General features: G+C 32.2%; 3 protein-coding genes across 7 annotated transcripts in view; 2 read left to right on the forward strand and 1 right to left on the reverse strand.

The window, feature by feature from the left end:
* The window catches only part of LOC130895473 (purine nucleoside phosphorylase-like), a 320,652-nt gene that overhangs the window by 5,421 nt on the left and 293,142 nt on the right, over window positions 1–22,089 (forward strand). Inside the window, exons 4-5 of one of the 2 annotated variants that reach the window (XM_057802779.1) lie at window positions 794–1,044; window positions 5,365–5,661. In XM_057802779.1, coding sequence (XP_057658762.1) covers window positions 794–1,044; window positions 5,365–5,634 — 521 coding nt within the window. In that variant the 3' untranslated portion in view covers window positions 5,635–5,661. Of the gene's footprint in view, window positions 1–793; window positions 1,045–5,364; window positions 5,665–22,089 lie in introns of those variants that run through there. The other variant, XM_057802780.1, reaches the window with a different exon arrangement.
* On the forward strand, window positions 810–15,249 carry LOC130895450 (translation initiation factor IF-2, mitochondrial). Of its 3 annotated transcripts, none has more exons than XM_057802735.1 (9): window positions 810–1,044; window positions 10,119–10,239; window positions 10,294–10,516; window positions 10,578–10,967; window positions 11,344–11,637; window positions 12,026–12,391; window positions 13,217–13,390; window positions 14,138–14,437; window positions 14,947–15,249. In XM_057802735.1, the coding sequence occupies exons 1-9, from the start codon at window positions 1,013–1,015 to the stop codon at window positions 15,117–15,119; spliced, it is 2,073 nt and encodes a 690-aa protein (XP_057658718.1). In that variant the 5' UTR covers window positions 810–1,012; the 3' UTR covers window positions 15,120–15,249. The 3 variants fall into 3 exon arrangements, with proteins under 3 accessions (XP_057658718.1, XP_057658717.1, XP_057658719.1); XM_057802734.1 differs by lacking the exon at window positions 810–1,044 and adding an exon at window positions 9,866–10,068; XM_057802736.1 differs by lacking the exon at window positions 810–1,044 and adding an exon at window positions 9,887–10,054.
* LOC130895470 (coiled-coil domain-containing protein 42-like) lies at window positions 15,135–20,454 on the reverse strand. Of its 2 annotated transcripts, XM_057802774.1 has the most exons (4): window positions 20,259–20,454; window positions 18,672–18,845; window positions 17,283–17,438; window positions 15,135–16,770 (listed from the first exon to the last, which is right to left on the reverse strand). In XM_057802774.1, exons 1-4 carry the CDS (start codon window positions 20,331–20,333, stop codon window positions 15,961–15,963), a joined length of 1,215 nt encoding a protein of 404 aa, XP_057658757.1. In that variant the 5' UTR covers window positions 20,334–20,454; the 3' UTR covers window positions 15,135–15,960. The 2 variants fall into 2 exon arrangements, with proteins under 2 accessions (XP_057658757.1, XP_057658759.1); XM_057802776.1 differs by lacking the exon at window positions 17,283–17,438 and having other exon boundaries at window positions 15,337–16,770; window positions 20,259–20,348.

Consider the following 22,089-nt stretch of genomic DNA (forward strand, 5'->3'; position numbering starts at 1 on the left):
TCCCCAGATCAACCATAAATTATTTTTCCTTTTATTTTTTTATATTTTCCTCCTTTCTCAATAGATTTTGTCCTTTTTTATCCTTTTTAAAGGCTCCTACTCTGGTCTGTTCATACCAACACTAACAATTACACTGTCTGACGCGCGTTTCGATAACCAAGTTATCGTCTTCAGAGACTGAAGTTAAACTAAATAAAACCTAATGACTCGACCTACCTATTTATACTGAATCTTGCCACTAATGAACAAAAACCTAGAAACCTACTTATTTTATACTAAATTTTCCCACCAATGAACTTTCTCCCGCAAAAACTCTTCGGCGGGAAATTTTATATTCATTCCTTAACTACTGAACTATAAAGAATGGGCCCTATTTATTCCTAATGCATCAACCATTTATTATTAGAGGCATTTTTTAACAATTTTACATTATTTATATGTATTCATGATTACGATTGGCCGCGTGATCGGCAATACTCCGAATTTTTTGATCCATTCAAATTTTAAATGCTCTTTAAACCGAACATTAACGGATCTCTTAGTCTGGCCAATATATTTTCCGTCACAATTATTTCTGTTCATTTCATAGGTACTACTCATTTCCAAATAAAGTATTTTATCACTAGGATTACCCAAATATTGTTTTGATGTAAAAATTCCTTTCGAGCCTTTTCTATAAACAAGATTGAAAAGTACCAGAGCAATTTTTTTTCATTTCGATTTTGGAAAAAGGTGGTTTAACAGAGAGATTTAGGTTAGGTTGAATGTATGTTATAGAAAAACGACATTTCAGGAATTAACCAAAATTTCAAAATCGGGGATGTAATGCTGATAAAGGACCATGTTAATTTTATGGGATTTGCTGGTAACAACCCACTAAGAGGACCTAACGAAGAACGATTTGGTACCAGGTTTCCAGGAATGAATAAAGCTTATGACAAAGATTTGATAAAAGCTGCACTTGATATAGCGAAAGGTTTGAATATAGAAGATAAAGTTCATCAAGGAGTATATGCATCTGTGGGAGGTCCAAATTACGAGACGGTAAATACAGTTTTGTTTATAAAGCATGTTTCGAAGTAAAGTGTCCCCATTTCTGGGATAAGTAGAATACTGAGAAATAATTGGGGTTTGCTTGGTACAAAATTTTCGTAACGCTATCCGTACAAAAGATAAAGAAGCAAAAAAATTTACACTCCTGGCAGCTTTGTAGTCAAATTTAATACGAACGTTCTGGAAACGAATTCATTCCAGGAATTGAACTTAACTCATTTGATGTTAGATATTTTTTCGTGAACTTGAACGTCATTCATACTAAAAAGGTACTCTTGACAAAACTCGATACTGTGAACCGTTTTCGGTACATTTTGATTTGAAATTTTAACAAAAATCTTAATTTATAAAACGAACTTTCCATCAGCGGCAAAGACAAAATCAATGGTTACTTCCAAGACACCGATCAGATGTAAGCTTGTGGTGGATAACAAAATAATACACCAGGAAATGAAATTTAAATATCTGGGAATCGAAATATCTGGACACGGGGACGTGGAGACGGAAGTAAGAAACCAAGCTACAAGAGCCTCAAGAGCAGCAGCCTTATACCTAAATGACACAATCTGGCGAAATAAATACATTCGAACTGAAGCAAAAGCCCGCATTTACAAGACCGCAATCAGACCTATATTATCCTATGCAGCAGAGACCCGACCTGAGACCTCTAAAACGAAACGGATATTGGAGACTACAGAAATGAAAATAGTTCGAAGAATAGCAGGAAGAACACTAATGGATAGAGAAAGGAGTGAAAATGACTGGGTACTGGATAGAAAGATAAAATGGAATGAGCACATTGACCGCATGACGGAAGAACGAATTGTGAAAATATCAAGGGATAAATCACCAGCAGGACAAAGAAGCCTTGGAAGACCTAGGAAAAGATGGAGTGACAATCTCCCAGGTGACTGAGCAGAGGCAATGACGTGAAGAAAAACAGGCAATGATGTCTATACACAGCAGGAAGAAGAAGAAGAAGAACTTTCCATGAAAAATGAGACAAGAAAAATTTCATTTATTTAATAATTTTTTCCTCATTTATTTCTTGATTGAATCCGATTGGTGTCTATTGTCATTTGACGTTGATCGATGTCTTATGATGTCTATTGACGTGGATTGATGTCGATTTACGTCAATTCATGTCATTTGAGATCATTCGGCAAATGAGATCACATTTGGGTTCGTTCTATCAATTTTTTCCCAATAATGCCCAAAATTTCTTTCGTTTCGGCATTAAATAGAAAAAACCAAACCAAAATGTACGAGTAATAATCGGTATATCTTGATTTTTCATGACGATTACTTTGTTATTTGTGAAATTTTATATGTTTAGTCAAATTTTGAATACACCTCACGCAATACTTAAGAAGATATTACACATTATGTAGAAGAAACCAAGTAAAACATTTAGAACCAATGACAACTTAGTCGAGAAACTGGAGATTTGGGGCAAAAAATGCATTCAGGTAAGTCAAATGCAACAAGAATGAATGTCGATCAGGATCCAACAGTTAATGTAAGGAGTATGGCAAGATAAACAAATACATCTTGGAGGATATTTAAAGAGCAGCAAAACTACAGATTTATCATTAAAAACAAGTTCCAGAGCTCTTAACAGACGATCTATCGTTTGGAGTTGATTTTTGTCACACATTACAAAAAAGAACAGCAGCCAATCCAAATTTTTAAAAATGTACCACTAATTTATTGGTATACCGCAGATTTAGTCTAAATCTTCAAAATTTTCTGAAAACGGTACACATTTTCGAGTTTTATCAAGATTATCTTTGTGATGTAAAATTGAATGATGTTTAAGTTCACTTGACATTATAACCTCAAAAATGTTCAATATTACTTATTAAGAATCGTGCAAGTAGCGCCCTCTATGAGAGTCAGATATAAACACCAATTTATTGGATGTATCAGCTCCCAGAACATATTCGTGTAAAATTTCATTACAATGCTGCCATTTAATTCGGCAAAAATTGGTAAAAAAGAGTTTAAACTTTTTTTTCTTTTATATCGAATGCGGATAGTGCTACGAAAATCTTTTACCAAGCAAATTCCAATTATTTTCCAGAGACGAGGTCACCTTTGTTGAAAATGAATTTCAAAACATTTTTTTTGAACTTACCCTTAGCTAGTAAGTAAACTTTGAATCATAGGATTCTGACGGACGCGGTCCAATAATACAGCTGTACAACTAAAGCCCCATTTGAACATGAATCTTAAGTCCGGGCCGCATTTAGGCAGAATCTACCATCGATTAACAATAGGTTATAAATTAAGCTCTCTCATTGGTTGTTGCTAATCGCTGGTACGTTCTGTACAAACATCGGGTAGATTTTGTCTCTCTGGGAATTCTATACGTACTATTACCAATAGAAGGTGCTCTGGCGATATTGTTATAATGTTAAGTTTTGAGATATGGCAACACTGATGTGAATATGTCAAATCTGACATTGACATCATAAAGTTTGACATTTTAATTGTGATCGTATTCAGAACGTGCGATCATACGAATGATATTTGAGTTGTTTGTAGACACTTGAAATATTAATTTTGGTCAAAAAATGGAATTGCCAAGATTTGCTATGACTCACGATCTGGATTAAACCAACTCGCTTCGGCTTTTGGTGATGAAGCACCACCTCGAGTCACAGTGTTTCACTTGTTTTCCGATTTCAATCGTGATCGCATTTCGCTACAGGATGAATTTCCTGAAGGTAGTCCGAAATCAGATGTTGTGTCAGAAAACGTCGATGCTTTCCGTAAACTGATATTGCAAGACTCTCATGTGATATACCGTGAGATTGAGGCATACTTGGGCATTAACCACATTCGTATACATTCAATATTGAATGAACATTTGGCAGTCAAAAATATTTGTTCGCGTTGAATACCGCATAATTTGACAATCGCTCAAAAAAAGTTGTTCGTGTTGTTGATTGGTACAAAGAAATACTGAAAGATACTGAAATACTATAAGATCGTGACGAACCATGAATTCATGCGTATGAACACGAAAAAAAAAATAATCGACATTAGGGGTCTATCAAGTTCAGCCAGATCGAGCAAATTTATTTCGCGCACGAATCACTTCGAATCAAATGGTCGATGTTTTTTGGAATAGCTGGACATGTTGCCACCTTTCCATTAGAGCAATATAGAACGGTAAATTCTGATTGGTGCATTAGCATTTGTTTGCTAGAAATGTTCGAAAAAATCAGCTCTCACACATCAGTTGAAACAAAAACGTTTTTGAACAGTAAAAAGATCGAATTGATGAGTCATCCACCGTACAGTGCTTGTTTGGCACCCAATCATTCCTTCCTATTCCCGCAAATCAAAATTAAAATGCGAGGTCAACGTTTTTTTTTAGACCTTAAGAAACGGTTGATGTATTCAAATCACATGTTTTGAAGGAACCTCGATCAAGAGAGACACAAACAAGGACAAGTCAAAAATTCAGAAGTAAAGAGTGTCGAATCGATTTTTTGTTATTCTTAGAGGTCTTGAAGATGATGAAATGTGGATTTAAGTGTCTTATTTACATATTATAAACACTTGTACAAATGGAAACTAACCCGTTACATATATTATACGGATGGAATTTATATATACACTGAGCATATGTTTGAAATTATCATTTTTATGGAGAAGTATCAAGATCCACATCACAAGAACCAGTCATTGTTTCATTTTGAATGCTATGTTGATTTCTGAGTCTAATGCGACAAAGAGAGATTGCGATAGTGCGATGAATTGAGAAAAATACTAAAAATAGATGCTAAACAATATTTCATAAAATGCTTCCAAAGCCTGTGCTGGTAATTCTGTATCCTCAAGGTCCCCTAGTGGAGACCCTTCTCGGATATACCTAAAACCATATAAATTGTTACCAGTAGTATCGAAATGAGCGCACAGCCAGATGGACTCTAACTACATTGTTAAATATTTATTGACAATAAAGGGATAAAGAAAAGGCTGTCATATCGACGGAATTACCGAAAACTTTGGTCTGTTATTTGGATGAAGAATCTGAATTGGAAAATTGAGAGAAGGCTGTTAACAGTGTCATGGAATAGACTATTTCTTTCAAAGATTTATTATTAGATGTAGGTTCCTGATAAGTACCGTGCTTTGATTCCTTTTGGTCTTCAGCCACGCACGACTTGCAGACAGACACAGACTATATTCATTTTTATCTGATACTTTATTTCTCTGTTTTATTAATTTCTGGAAAAATGTTAAACCAATACACAGTTCTATCAAAATCAATCCAAATAAAGCAATAATTTTTTATAGGTGGCAGAATTAAAATTGATGCAAACTTTAGGAATAGACGCAGTGGGGATGTCAACAGTCCCAGAAGTGATAGTCGCTAAACATTCAAATTTATCAGTTTTTGCCTTCAGTCTCATTACTAATGAATGCGTACTTGATTGGGATTCGCACAAAGAACCCAATCACGAAGAAGTTTTAAAAGCAACTCAAAATATGGAAGTAGTACTCCAGAATTTCGTCAAACAAATTATTGAGTACATCGGTAAAATCACATGCGTTTGTAAACAATAAAAATTCATTAAATGACCCATTATCAATATATTTGTTACTATAGGGGGAGTTGAGGCAGTTTGATTAGAAAAAATGTGAATAAAAAACAACGTGAACGCCTGGACTCAATATTATCAATAATTGTTCGATTCAAGTTCAAGTTAACTGTTTTAGTGGTGCAAAGTCAATAATAATGAATTATATTTTGAAAAAAAAACATGCTTTCATCGTTATTCATTCTGAAAAATGATTATTTTTCAATAAACACGAAGGTGATTTAGCGCAGATATCTTTCCATTATCGTAGCCCCCAGCTGGTAATTGCGGGAGGGCTAATCTTGAGAATATTGCGAATGCTCAATCATTTTGCCTGCCTATTTCCACCGTTACATCGGCAGTCCTGTGAATGAATGCGTTATCCTGATTTAAGGAACGTATTTGCCGTTTTTCATCTATTGCTTCAAATAATTTCGGAATTTATTGGCATCGCCTGTACTTTAAGCTCCGTTTTGCAGACAATCTACTAGAATTAAGCTTTCGGCATACCAAAATAAGATTAGTATGACCTCCTTTGCTTAAGGCTGCATCTTTAATTGACTCTGCATTTTAGTCTCCACATGATAATAATGAATCTATGATTTATCCACGAAAAGCACCAAAAAATTGATTGATACCATATTTTGGGACTGCGGGAGTATCTTTTTGATTGAATTTGAAGAATCAAATACAACCGTGAACGCGGGATATTACTCTGACCCAATAAGGTATCATTTTATCAAATATAAAAGATTCAACAACGACTATGGAATTAAAGCGGTTTACGAACATAAAAAGCATAAAAGCTTTAGTCGGACGTTCTGAAAAATGGGTGGAAATGAAAGGAAAATATATTATTATAGTTAAAAACTCATAGACCGCACTATGTACTTATTAAAACCATAACCTTCAAGCATTGATGTCAGCTGTTTATCAGGGATATCCGCTCATGAAAATCATACGATTTTTCCACGCAGAAGTTTGTAAATTGTCTCCATGTATTTAAATTGTTTTTCTTATTAATTTTAGATGTTAAATTTTAACATGCCATTCGGCCTGTTAGCTTTTCTTCAAATATTTTTCATATTTCGTTGATCACTTGTTGTGAAGAAATTAATTTGTTGTCGACCTTCCAGTAAATTCGACAAGTTCAAACGAATCCCAGTGTCGATTCTGAAAAGCGGTATATGTACAACGCCTATCAAAGTTAAGACATAAAATAAATTTTAGTTTAAGTTTTTGGTGAAATTATTCCTTATATTCGCTGATCTAGAGCTGCCACGGGTACTACGTTATTGCGACGAATCTAACTAATAAACTATTGAAGGGCCAACGGATTACTCCTAACCTAACCTAACCTAACGGAACAGATAATAAACTACTTAGGTAGTTATAAAAAAAATTATAATAACGAATAAGCAATAGTAAGTTACACATACTTAAAATATTGCATTTAACAAAAAATATTACCAGGCATTTTTCTCAGAATGCCTGCCTTTTCTTGTAATGTTTGACAAAAATCCACTCTAACCGATAGATCGTCTGGCAAGAACTCTTGACCTTGTCTGTAATGATAAGGATGTAGCTGTTGCTCTTTCTTCTTCTTCTTCTTCTGTTTTCCAAGTACTTGAAGAAGACGTATTTGTTTGTCTTGCCACATTCCTTACGCTAACTATTGGATTTTTAGCAACTAAATTTTAATCATGATTCTTGGCCTATCAGAGTTTATTTTTTTTAGGTCTCACATTCCCAGTTTCTCGACAACGTCGTTCAATGGCTCTAAATGTATTTTTACTTGGTAAGTGTCTTAGAGGAAACTTTTCTGCATAACGCGTAACAGCTGCACTAGAGTTTCCCAAACACTTGTGTGAGTTTGTGTATTCAAAATTTAATTAACAATATCTGATTTAACAAATAACAAGGTTTCAGAAATGTAATTATTATTGATTCATCGTCATAACTATCAATGAATGACAGTTTTCCATAGAAAACTCAGAGAAAATGCTATTGACGTGTAAAATTCAAAGTTAAATAATTATGGGTACTCAGCTATTGGGGGCTTTAGTATGAAACAAACATTTTGGGACCCAGTTTCATACTAAGGCCTCCAATAGCGCTTACTTATTCAAAACAAGATCCTATACTGATTAGACTGGATTTTTGTTAAACGTTACAAGAAACGAAAGCCCCCAGCCCCAATTTTTTTAAATGTATCCGTTTTATCGATGGGGTCTCATTTACGCGACAAAAAATGTTTAATTCACATAATGCTTACTAATTAATAATAATAATCAATAACTTCATCAATACTTTATACCAGCATCGGTTATTACTTCATAATTTTCAAATTAAAATATTTCGAAAACGGTACACAGTATCGAGTACATTTTTGGTATAAAATTAAATGTTTAAGTTCACTTAAAATAAAATAAATTCATGGGATGTATCAGCTTCCAAAACATTGTGGTATGAAATTTCAATGTTACCAGTAGTTGCAACAAAATCGTTTAAATTATATATTTTAACATAGATTTTTTTCTTCAACTCTCTTTATCTAGAATACGGATGGCGTTATGAAATTTTGTCACCCAATTATTTTCCAGTTTTCTATCTGTTCTAGAGACGGCATCGTCTTTTTTTGAAATACCCTGTACACCTATCCACCGATTTACACGGTACTTGTTTTACACGGTGTTCCAAATAAGTTTTTTTTTGTTTTTATCGCACTCTATTAAATGCTACTCTGATTGAACACGTGCGCAGTGGACACATCTCACGGAGAATCCCGAGCTTATGTGCTGACTTGCTGCCCACGCACACTGTGTCTGTATTTCTTCGTATAAAATTGAAGTTTTATCCACGGAAAATTGTATTTGAGTGAAAGTTTCACAGTTTCAGAAAGATTTAATTTTCCATATTCGTAAATTACAAGTGAGTGCATAATTTATATTATTATAAATTAACGGCTGTGATTAAAGTAAAATTCAGAGGGAAAACGCGGGAAATTTTGGAGGGAAATGATGGCAATTTACCAAATAGGTTTAATTAAAATAAAAAAATTAAAACATTTTAATTTATATATTACATATTTTAACCTGTCTTGGGTTTCATCAATTTGGCAAGACTGAAGACAATAACATGATAAAAGCTGTTTAAAAAGCAGGAAAATCTATTAAATTTACTGCTACTAAATTTGGAATTCCATTTACAACTTTACATCGATATATAGTCGTTAAAAAACTTGATTTACAACGTTTTCTTCGCCAGAGCAAAAAAAGGAGCTGTGTGTAAAACGGGGTAAAAGGCACTTGTTTTCTAATAAAAAATTTATGTAGACGTTGTTTAAGTTTCTAAAGTTTTTATTTGTAATTCCCAAATATAATTTACCAAAATACAATATAAAAATAAAAGGACTATTGTTGATTAGAAATTTTTGTATTTGTTTATCCTTTTCCTTAACATATTGAAAAATGTCTGCTTAAGTGTGACCTATAAAAAAGAGAAATCTTGTTCATTCTTGGTTTCAACAACAAATCAAACTTCAAGCTTTAGTTTAATATCCAGTTTTACTGTAGATTGTAAAATTGACACATATATAAATAAACTGAATTATTAAAAAAAACTATTATTCAGCATATTTTTTGTAAACCTAACAGAAATTGAAATGAGTTACTTTTTGAAAACACAATAGGTAAACAAGGATTCAATATATATTGAAATAGTTTTCGAGACCGTACTGAAGAACCAACTCATAATTGGTTACTATAAAATTTAAATATTGCAAAAGCATAAATTTTATATTCTGAAAATGATTTCATCCTGCTCGTTCTAGTTAATATCGTTTTATGAATATTTTAATAATATCCCCATTATTATAGATCTGGATTCCTCTATTTTCTGTAATCTAATTAATTAGATTTATTTCTCGGCGTTGTATTCTACCCGATCTTGTTTTAAAAGTGAGGAAAGTATTGGAATTACAAACTTGATAAACATACACTATAGAGTAGATTATAACGCTCGGGTTTCCTTGTCGCTATATTTTACGAAACATATAATAAGTTATATACAACAAACTTCTCTAAATTGCTTCTCGTGGAAGTGGCTATATATTGGCGATGTAGGAATATATCGAGTTTCTTTGAAATTATAACCAATTTAGTTTTATACAAGACTAAGTTACTGTTACCCAGATCTGTGGTTTTAAATAAAATTTTGTAAAATAATATAGAAAGAGAAGAATTAACCTCATATATAGGTTACGTACCTTAACCTAAAAAATTTAGTTCAAATTTAATTTTATTCACATTTTTCTGATATTATTTATCTTTCCAATGGCATTTTATACTAGTTGTTTATGTCAAAGTGTATTACTTGCAAGTTTAAACAAATATCAAACAGTAAATGTAGTGTATCGAAGGTACGTTATTGTCACCATAACAATGAATTAAATTAAATATATATTTTTAGGATCTCATCGGTGATATACCGCAAATCCAAAGAGAAAGTACAATATGTACAATATTTGTATCCAATCAATATTCATACTGGTCTAATCAATTACAAAAGGAGAAAAACAGCAGAAGAACGTGTAAGATAGACTCGAAGAACTTGAAATATATCGTTAATCAAGAATATTTTATAGAAATCTGCCCGAATCATTGAGTATTCTCCAAAATCTAAGGGCGATATTGTGGGTGTGTGGAGAAATATTACATTAGAAGAATTAGCCAAGGTTCTTAATAAAGATATTCATTATGTGTATGATATATTTTTAAATCAATTCAGAAATCCTCAAACATCTATAAGTGATATCAAACTTCTTCAACAAGGGATCCGTAGAAGTGGTAGACGAATGAGAATAATTGGTGAGTAAATATTAACCTTTTCTATTTGCCAAAAATTTTCTAATACCATTTATCTTTAAAGCCAAACCAACAGAAGATATTGAAAAAATTGTTAAACATGATGTATATCCTCGACCGCCTCCATCTAAAAGTGAACTAAAGCCTCGTCCACCTGTAGTTACTATCATGGGTCATGTAGATCATGGCAAGACGACTTTACTAGATGCATTAAGAAATTCAAAAGTGGTGGACCAAGAATTTGGTGGCATCACCCAGCATATAGGTGCTTTTTCAGTAGTTTTGAATTCTGGTACCTGGATCACATTTTTAGATACTCCAGGACATGCAGCTTTTACAGCAATGAGATCTAGAGGAGCTAATGTCACAGATATAGTTGTTTTGGTTGTTGCAGCTGATGATGGAGTCATGGAGCAAACTTTGGAATCCATTAGAATGGCTAAACAGGCAAGAGGTGAATACTTATTGGGCTATAACACAAAATAATTACTTATATTGTTAGAATATTATCAAATAAGAGAACATTGTGCTGGAAACTTGACACATCTTATTAAAAATTGATGAAATTAGGTTTTTTTCAAACTGATGATTTTCTACATAAAAGAAGTACACTACAGGTCATAAGCTTTTGCTCACCTTATAGTTTGCATGATACATAACAAATAAAAAAAATAGAAAATAGAAGAAGATTTGGTTACTTTATTATTTTTTTCAACTTCTCATTTTTACAAATATACATACCTCATACTAACTCACAATTTTATACAGTTTCAATCTGTTTGTGTAGTCTTGAGTGACTTGATAAGTATTATATATTTTTCAAATTTCAGTGCCCATTTTAGTTGCAATAAATAAAATTGATTCCCCAAAGGCAGATATATCAAGAACTGAAAAAATGCTAGTTGCATCAGGTATTCAAGTTGAAAATCTGGGTGGTGATGTTCAGGCTATTCCTATATCGGCTCTTAAAAAACAAAACCTGGAGCAACTAACCGAGGCATTAGCTGTACAAGCAGAATTATTAGAAATAGGTGCTGATCCCACTGGTCCAATCGAAGCTGTTGTTATAGAAAGTAAACTCGACCAGTTTAGAGGAAAGTTGTGTACTGTTATTGTACAAAGAGGTAAATTTCAATTATGTATGAAACTATTTTTTACATCTGTATGTTATGATATTTTCTATTTAAATTTCTATTCTAATAATGATGAATCGGCATAGTTGAAATTATGTTCTCCATTCTCCACTTAATAAACACATTTTTTCATTTATTTTTCGCCCTATTTGAGATATCTTAATTATTAAACAGATTAGTGGAACTAATAATTAAATCAATAGCACATCAATAGATAACGTGCAAAGGAGTGTAATTGGGTGATAGTTCAATCTTTGATCTGTATCTCCTCCTCTATGAAGTGGTATAATTATTTCTAAAATCTCATCCAAATTAATTTATAAATTAAAATGATCAAAAACTTGTAATACATTCATCTCTCCATTATCAATTTTTTTAGGTACTTTAAGAAAAGGAGATATATTAGTAGCTGGAACTTCCATAGCAAAAGTTCGTGCTCTTAAAGATGACAAAGGAAAGTTACTTGACCAAGTCACTCCAGGATATCCTGCTGAAATAGAAGGTTGGAGAGAGCTACCTCAAGCTGGTGAACAAGTACTCCAAGTTGAGTCAGAAAGAAAAGCTCGAGATGTCCAAAGGTTTAGAGAAACAGAAAAGGAGTTGGAAAAAATGAAAGATGATCTAAAAGTAATTCGTGAAAAAGAAGAACAACATAATAAAGAGTATAAAGAGAAGTTAGAGCTTAAAAGGAAATTGGGAAGATATAAGTTGAAACCAGAGGGACCCAGAAAGCCACAGTGGCAAGGTATTCTTTTAAACCTCTTTTTTAATGATATAAATTCAATTTATACTGCCTTTCAATAAAAAAGTATAATAAATATTTTATATTTGTTGCAACTTGAATAGCAAGGTTTAAAGCTTCACTTTACTTGTTACATTAAACTTACAGTTATAAATGATACATCAAAGAAAATAGAACTTTTGTTTATTGAAACCAATGAACATGTTAATGCAATGTTTTCTGCAGTCATTCATTAGAAAACGTTATAACTATGATGTAATGTTAGTTGTGAATTAGCAATTCTTGTACCGTTAAGTTGGAATTTCTGGAACCATTGGCGATATTCATACAGAATATACTGTTTTCACCAACACTAACAATTATACTATTTGATGCGCGTTTCGATAACCAAGTTATCATCTTCAGAGACTGAAGGTAAACTGAAGGTAGACTTACCTGGTTTATACTAAATTTTCCTACTAATAAGCCACCTCCCGCGAAAAATTAATTCTTTCTCTCTTTGAGAGTGAAAATATGTAAATGTCATTTATGTCAATATTGATACTAATAGTACAATGGTGACTTAGTTAATTGCTGAATACAGAGTTTTCAGTTACAATAATTGGGATGTCCAGTAGCTGGTATTGCTGTTATTCGACATTTTTAATTTACAATGAAAATTTAGAATAATGATGAATCTTTGAAAAATATTCATTATATTGTTCGTATGAGTAGGATTAAAGGGTACTAGAACAAAATGCATATGTTTTTCATTTATATTTTGGGTAATAAGTTGCCTTACCAAGTTATCTCTTGAATATATAACGATTAATCAATTTAAAATTTCAGATGACGAGTTTCCTTCTTTAAATGTGATTTTGAGAGCAGATGTAGATGGAACGTTAGAAGCTATTCTAAATACATTGGATACTTACGATTCCGACAACTGTAAAATGGACTTGGTACATTATGGAGTAGGATCTATAACTGAAACAGATATTGAGTTGGCTGAAACGTTTAAAGGTAAAAATATTCAGTTATTTACATATACAGTGTTTATTTATTTGTTTTGTTTCCTTATTTTCTAGAATTTTTGAGAACTTCTTTTTGGATATATAAACGAGTTTGTTTAGCGCAGTTTAGTTAGTTAATAATAAATAGTCATAGTGAACGGAACGAAATAGAAAAGTGATTGAATATTTTAAATAAATTATAGTTAGTTAAGTGTTAGTGATAAGTTAATTGTTATAAATTAGTTAAGTGTTTAAATTTAAATTCACCCCACGAATATAAAGAAAAACATAACATTATGTTCTGTAAGAGATTGCAACACTAAATCATTCATTCAGGGTTCGTATTGTACGACAGTAGATAGACTCGTACAACTAATTATTTTTTTTGTCGTCTTTTCCTGTAACTTTTAACCTCACACACACCAAACTTCCACTTTTTGCTCATTTTGAAAGTATTTTTCCATTCTGCCTTAAGTTTACTGGTGGAATAATTCTATAAAAATACTAATTTTAATTTTTTTTTCTATTAGACAGTTTGAAAATCGCAATTCTACGTTAAATCACATTTGCGTTGTTAAAAATCCACGTTGTTACACTACTACTGATGGATTCATAGAATTAATTATCTTATATTTCTCTTATTCAGTTTATCAAAAAAATTTACTTACACTAAGAATTACTCTTATTATTGGACGTCCTATATTGAAATAAACTAGATGTAGTTACCATTAATATACATTTCTTTTGTTTATTTAAGGTGTTATATACGCATTCAATGTGGATTTGCCTTTAAATTTGAAAGCTAGGGCTTCAAAAGTGCCGATAAAACATCATAACGTGATTTACAAATTGATTGACGATATAAAAGAAGAATTAAACTCCAGACTTCCCCTAAAAGAACAAGAAGAAATTTTAGGAGAGGCAACTGTTTTACAAGTCTTTCAAATAAATCAAGGTAGAAAAACAGTACCTGTAGCCGGTTGTCAATGTCTAACAGGATTGTTGAAACGATCTGCCGAATATAAAGTCATCAGGAAAGGAGAAATTATACACACAGGTTAGTGCTATCATTTTGGCATTTATTTTAAAAACATTTCAAATTTTTAGGAAATGCGTTTTTTGCGATGTCTAATAGTTAATACCATTATATCTTTCGTCTCAAAGTTCTTGCTCCCTTTAAATCAGGATATAATAAAAAATATTCTGAAACTGAAAAATCACTGTTTCCATAAAAACGACAGATGTCCATTAATTTTTTCCATGTACTTTATATTGCAAGATTAGATCATCTTCAGAAGATATCTTCTATTAAACTCAGAACATCTGGAATGTCTCATCATATATAGGCTTTCCATATAGGTTTCAAGTATTCCAGCACACCTGTAAAAGTCTACCGGAACGTGCCACTTAGTCATTTTTTGTCATAGTATTGTAGTTTTTGTCAAGCCTATATTACTTTGTATCTTTGAAAGGGCAAAGGTATATGACTTTCCCTACTGTGCGTTATCTAGTTATCAGATAATTATTTTGCTTTTATAAAAAGCTTCTAAAAATATTATTTTTTAGGTTCTTTATCTTCCATGCGACACTTGAAAAATGAGGTGGATGTTATCAAATCAAACACAGAATGTGGTCTTCAGTTTCTGGATAAAACCATTACTTTTGAGAAAGGCGATGTAATAATTTGTTTCGAAAAGAAGTTAGTTCCTCAAAAAACCGATTGGGATCCAGGTTTCTAGGTTAAAATAATGTAATAATTCTAAAAATCATTGTATTTTACAAAAGTTTTGTTAATTTGAAATAGGAGTATCAATGTTTGTTCAACAAGTAATATTATTCATTGATGTATAGAGTCCTCATTTGGTACTATTTATTGTTTTATTATATATTAGCAATCACCTTGAAACTATGAAATATGGTTTCAATAAATGGATCGAGTTAGTTGACAAAAAGTAGATTTCGGAAACGACACAATCCAAATTTAAAATAGAAAATAGTTTGTTTTTTGTAAAATCTATTTTCTTTCATTTTGGTTAGTATTGGCACTATCTGTAAGGTGTAATGAGATGTATTGTGAAAAATCATGAGTAAAAATGTATCCAAAACCAAAAAAACAGCTAACATAAGCAAAAACTGTTAACACTACCACTATATCAACACTCACAATTACTAAGTTGAATTTTCTGGAACCGTTGTTGTTGGTAGTGAACTCACTATTTACCCTACCACTACACCATACACATAATTACTCCGAGTTTTCCTTCAGTCTATGAAGACGATAAATGATTATTATTACTGATGTAATTGAAGCATGTGGTATAAAAAACGATAAGAATTGATTAATATTAATAGTTAATAACTTTTCAGGCCTCTACAAAATTCTCTTAATGGTTTAAAGACGCCTTCAAACTTGGCTTAGTTTGTCGTCTCAGAAGTTCTCCAATAACTGAATTGAGGTTTTATTTGAAAAGCGACAGAATGTCATGGATGGATCAGAACGGCGCATATATTATTGATTAGTGTTTACCCCAATATGTGAATTCCATTAAATATGCACCAATTTTGAAATTTATCTTTTGATTAGCTGGAAGTACTGAAACGGCGTTGAATTTTAGAATTTTTTTCTTTCAAATTCAATAACAATTTGTTCGGAATTTCGTCAAGCGTTTCTTCCTCGAAATCTATCAATGATTTACGTCTACTAAGATATTCACTACTATGTCTATCTAAAATAAATGTCGATGAGTGTCCAAGTTGTTGTTCGTGAATATGATTTTCTAAATTCCCCAAATAACTGTCACTACTACTACCATGTCCATAACTTTGCCTACCATTTTCTTCAATTGAATGTTGCTGTGTTCTTTTGTCCAAATTTCCTATTAGTATTTTTTGAGTGGAAGGTGCATTAGCAAACAAATTCTGGAGAACCCTCAAATCGGATGTACTTTCTTGTCGTTTGTTTTTCTCACGCTGTCGAGCAAAGCTCTTAGACTTATCTCCAAGTTTTTTTGACACTTTCTTAACAACGCTCACAACGATACTATCAGTTGAAGAAGCATTATCACTAGGAACTTCCAATGCCTTAGCCATTTTATTAACTAGATTAAATTTCAATAAAGCTTTTTTAATAATCTCCAATTGTTTAGCATAATTTCCTCTATAAACTGTTTCCACACCTTTTCTTATGCATATATCTTCATATATTTGCCATATAGAATCTTTCACAGACTGAATTTCCATAACTTTGGTCATAGCTTCAAGGACTATTTTATGATGATATTGCTCCCAATTGGCGCAAGATTGTCGAGCGGTTTCAAAACGGTTATGAAGATCTGTCAAAGTGTTTCTCAAACCAGCGATTTCAACACATTTCACCATCACCATTTTATTCTAAAAGAGATATTAAACAAATTATATTCATTATCTCATGCAGCAGAATGTTTATATTTTGTTCAGACTATCATTCAGGGTAGGTAGTGCGAAAGTACAAGAAATACATGTGTTGTAATAAACGAAACCTGAAATTTTTCCCGCGAATAAAATTATCGAAATATAAATGAAACGACATACGGAAATTAGTTTATCTTTCAAGCGAAATTAAGATACAAAATGTCGAATTATTGATATATAAACTTATAATGCAAATCATCGTTTTCATTTAATTAAATACGCACAAGACACAAATCAAACGTGCTATCGACTTCAGGCTCGACATAAAACAGTGAGAGCCCTTTTAATAGTCAAATTATCAGTTATCACACGAAAATCACGGGGGGTTGGTAATTTGAAAAATGCTTGACGGCCGATTTTCTAACCTATCGAATATGCAAAAAATATTTCAAGAAAATCGAGATTTATATATATTTAAATATTGATCTGTTAGTGCCGTTTATTTCACATACCACCGCATCTTTGGTCTCTTCCATTTGAGTCAAATATCGCTCAAATACATTAGATAAAATTTGTCTAGCCTCAAGTAATGCATCGAATCTCTTCAATAAGTCTTCAATGGTGGAAAACTTCTTATGGTTTTTATTAACAACTGATAACAAGTACTTCTAAAACAAAAGTATATCATTCAACAAGTAAGATAAAATGTATATTTCTCACTAGTGTTTGTTGGTTGCAAATCAGTTAGGGAGATATATATCATTTCATGACGTGCAGTATACTATTTAAAAATTTATTTTAAAAAGTAATTCTTGATAGGTGGTTTCACACTTTTTTGGTAACGAACGAACAGAAAAATACTAATGGAGCGCCAGCCCACTTAGAGACACTGAGAGACTGATGGTCTAAAAAAACCTGTTAGTAAATAGCAACGTTTATTCATAATACATGCAGGTGGAGAAAATGGATTTGTGCCTAATGCTTATATAACATGGAAATCGAAATGCAATACAGGTGATTATCACAATGAGATGAATTTTGATAATTATAAGAAATTGGTGTCAGAACAGTTGATCGACAGTTGAATCGAAAAAATGCCAACGACATTGACCAAAAAAGCCGAGATGCAATCATGGTTATCAGAGAGAAATATTCCATTTAATAAAACGATGCTGAAACCTGAATTATATGCCCTCATAAAGAACTGTAAGCCAAAATATAAGGGGTATGAAATAAATCAGCTTTTTCTAGCAGCAAATTCGAATCGGTTTGGACCGAACTCAAAGACTATGTTGCAAATAAAAATGTATGTTTTAATTTCAACGATGTTATGCAATATTGCGACGTTTTTTTCAAAGAATTTTCTCCAGAGCAGTGGAAATCTCTTAGCAAAATGAATCTATAATAGACATTATCGTAGATGATCTGGTTATTGATTTAAATGATGAGGATAGCGACACTAAATCAGAGCAGGAAGATGAAGATTGTAATCGAAGAGCTACCTGACGAAAACCAATCTGAGAATGTGTCAACAGTGGGCGAAAAGTCGAATTATAATCTATAGGCAGTAGTACTCAAAAAATTCTTAAATAATTATCAATTTAAAGGTTATGTTTAAATCCTCAACTTTAATTTAAATGAATTTTGACTAGGATTACAATATAGAACATTCAATCAGGTAGAAAGGATATCACTATGAATTAAATTAAAATTACCAAGCCACGCCACTGCTTGTCGCAGACTTTCTGGCAGGAATATTTCGAAGATATTGTGTACATACGAAATAGTGTTGTGTGGAGTGATCAGACTGAACTTGTAATGAAAAAATTAACGTTACTTTCAAACTTTCAAATTAACGTCATAACCAATTGTGTATGTACACATATAATTCGAGAATTTACCTCAATATATGAGTGATTTTTGATATCATTATCTAGTATTTCTTTGAGTTCTTTGCACTGATCATATTTTTTTTCCAACTCTTCGATTTGCTGAGATTTTTCTGTTAAAAGTAATTTAGCTTTACTTATTTTTTCGGTTGCCCTCTTCCTTTTTTCTTCATTTTGTATTATAAACTGAAATTTTAAAATAAGATCGTTATAATCTACTTAAAAAAATCATAATTATACGATTTTTTTTTTAAATAGTGCAATAACTAACTCATAAATTCACTTTCTACGTAATTACTAAGTGTTTTGCATAGTATATATTACGTTGATTCACTGCCAGCTAATTTGGGTAGTTGTTAAGTCCATTGATTGATTTCATTGTGAGCTGCTGTCCTCCACAACTTGATCTCATAGTTCCATATTGGCTTGAAGCCCAATTTGAAAACTAGGATTTTATTTTGAAATAATTTTTATTGACATCCCAGTAACAAGTAGTGCTGAATTTATGTCCTGGTTGATTCCTTTTAGTAATGAAATATTTTCTTGTGTTGAGTCCTTTATATTCATGGATCCCCACGCATTTGTGGTAAGGTTTGTCCGCTTAAAGTTACTGTAGCTATGAGTCCTCCTACATTTCGTGAATTTGGTTTGGAATGGATGTGATTCATTAATTTTGATTCCCCAGTTGTTGTAGATATACTGCTGCTACAGTAGGGTTTGTGTGGTTTGCCAATATTGCTTTGTCATTGGCAAATGATGCAAAAGTTATTTTTTTACTTGTGGGGAAAACCAGTAACGAATAGTAAGTACGAATCTCAAATAACTTGGAAAAGATTTTGGTACAGTGCTCTTGACAAGTAGATCTTTTGTTTGCATAACATTTTTAGATCGTTGGATAATTGAATCATTCCTGTTGGAGGTTTAACGTTGCTACCTTTTTTGCTACACAATTTTTAAGTTCTTTGCCAGTGATCCAATATGTCATGGAAACGAGAGCAAGGTTATAGATACTCCTGCAGAGGAGAATTGCCGATAGCACTCTGGTAGCGAATAAATTAGAAGATGAGAGTTGTAAATATTCTGGAGCAATGTAGCAAGGGAAGTCCTTGTCTTTTAAACCAAAGATGAGGTTCATTGGCTTATCAGTAGTACTTGTTATGAATCCTGCCAGTCTTATCAATGATTTCTTCGCTTGAATAGGCGACAAATACAACTTGTGACTATTATTTAAACCGGAAACTGTCATCTACAACGTTATATATAGTGAGGTTCAATTTGAAGTTGTTCCAACAGCAATTATTTTTGAAAATTGTCATTGGTATGCTTTGTATAACTTTACAATTTTACTTAAGGAGATGTTTTTGTTAGTGGTATGTACCAATTACTACAAAAATATGAAGGGTTTTTATTTTGCGATTGAATTTGTTTAATTCTTAACCACCTTACCTCAAGATCAATAAGCACATTTTTTGTGTCGACAAGTAAAGCATTATCCAAGTCTTAAACTTTGGTTTGACTATTTAAACTCAACTTTATGTTAATCAAAATTATTACAGAAAACCAAATTGTTATTTTACACTTCTTACAGAATAACAATACCTCATCAAATTCTATGAATGATTTCTTGAGATCATTCTCCTTCTTGTGCAAATCTTTCCATTTATCATTCAACATTTTTCGACGTCTCGATTCTTCTTCTTTTATTCTCCGTAAATTTTCTTCTGTCTGGTGTAATTTAATTTGATAAAAACTGTTGCTTGTTAATATATTTCGTTGTGTTACATCTTCAAAGTTGAATTTTCTGGAATATACAATATTTGCGATGTACATCATATTGTAAGAATAGATACCCAATATTCTCAAACTAATACACTTTTGAATTGATTATTATGGAAATATTATAATTTTCAATAACTATGTACTATGTTTGAATGAACAATAATATATTGTATGGAATATTTAATAAAATAAAATAATAGTGTTTCTAATAAAGTAACTAAATTTTCCAACAGGAAACTCTACAAAAATATTTAGTGGTCTTGGATAAAGTATAGGATTCTACTCGCGTATATTGAGTTATTATTCACTCGATGATTTATGTAAACTTTATACACTCGTGAATAATACACTAATTAACTGCAATCACTTACGTTTGGATTTCCTTAATAATATTTTTTGATACCGAATAATCCGCACATCCCTGATACGGAACCACTTTATTTGCAAATAATCGAATTCTTTTCCTATTTAGATTTAACTCCTTAAACGTTTTTCTATAATCTTCGGGTTGATATTTCATCTCCCTTTTAGAACATGGAATAGTTTTTGAAGCCTCTATGTCTTTTTCGGGGCGCCGTTTTAAATATTTCTGGACTTTCATTCTGTTCTTGCATTTAGATTGAATGAAAATATTGCAAGACAAATTGGAGAACTCAACGAGGTTCGTTGCCTTAGTAACATAGTGGAAAATGCTATTGATTATCAAATTCAATAGGTTACTTTTTTTAAAAGTCCAGTAAATAAAGGTCGAAAAATCGACCAAACTGGGCAAATCATGTAGAGTGTTCATTTAAGTTTCAGTTGGTACTTAAATCCCGAATGATATTTTAAAATTCGAAAATGTCCCGGGGAAAAGATGGCTGCTAAAAATGGCCATAAGGTTCCAAAAATTATTTTTTCGCCAATATCTCTGAAAATATACTATATAAAAAGTTTCGTGTCCAAAAATCTGCTGGAAAAGTTCTTGCTTCAGTTTTTTGGGATTGCCATGGAGTAATCATGATTGATTTTTTGGATAAGGGTAGAACAATAACTGGAGATTGGAGGTGGAGGTGCCACGCAAAAAATTCGTGACTTAGAGTTTGAATTACTAGGACGCCCCCCTTATTCACCAGATTTGGCTCCGTCCGACTATAATCTCTTTCCTCTCTGAGCCGAAAAAAAGTTTAAAAGGTCGTAAATTTTCTTCCAGCGAGGAGGTAATAAAAGCTGTGGAGGTCTGGTTTGCATAGCAAGATGAAACATTTTTTTGAAAGGTTTAGAGACGTTGCAGGTTCGTTGTAATAAATGTATCCAATATATGTTGAGTAATAAAATATTTCGACATTGAAATTTTGTTTGGTTCTATAGTAGGCTAAGAATTTTTCAATATATCTTCGCACAATTCACTATATAGTGTAGTGTGTAGTGTAGTAAATGTAATATTTCCCACTGCGGAGGCTTTCCTGCTGGAATTATTAACTCGCGAGAAAAATTAGTATGAATATGTAGGTCAAGTTAATAGGTTTTAGTTTACCTACCAGACACAACTCGACCTCCTCGACGACCACCTATAAGGTGGTATGAAAGCTGGTCCTCAGCATCCCAACTACTCCTGGCAAACCTTTGATGCAAATACAGGACCTAGTCCTAACTAAAGAAGAAGAAGAAG

This window comes from Diorhabda carinulata, chromosome 6 (genome assembly GCF_026250575.1).
Source record: "Diorhabda carinulata isolate Delta chromosome 6, icDioCari1.1, whole genome shotgun sequence".
NCBI lineage: Eukaryota > Metazoa > Arthropoda > Insecta > Coleoptera > Chrysomelidae > Diorhabda > Diorhabda carinulata.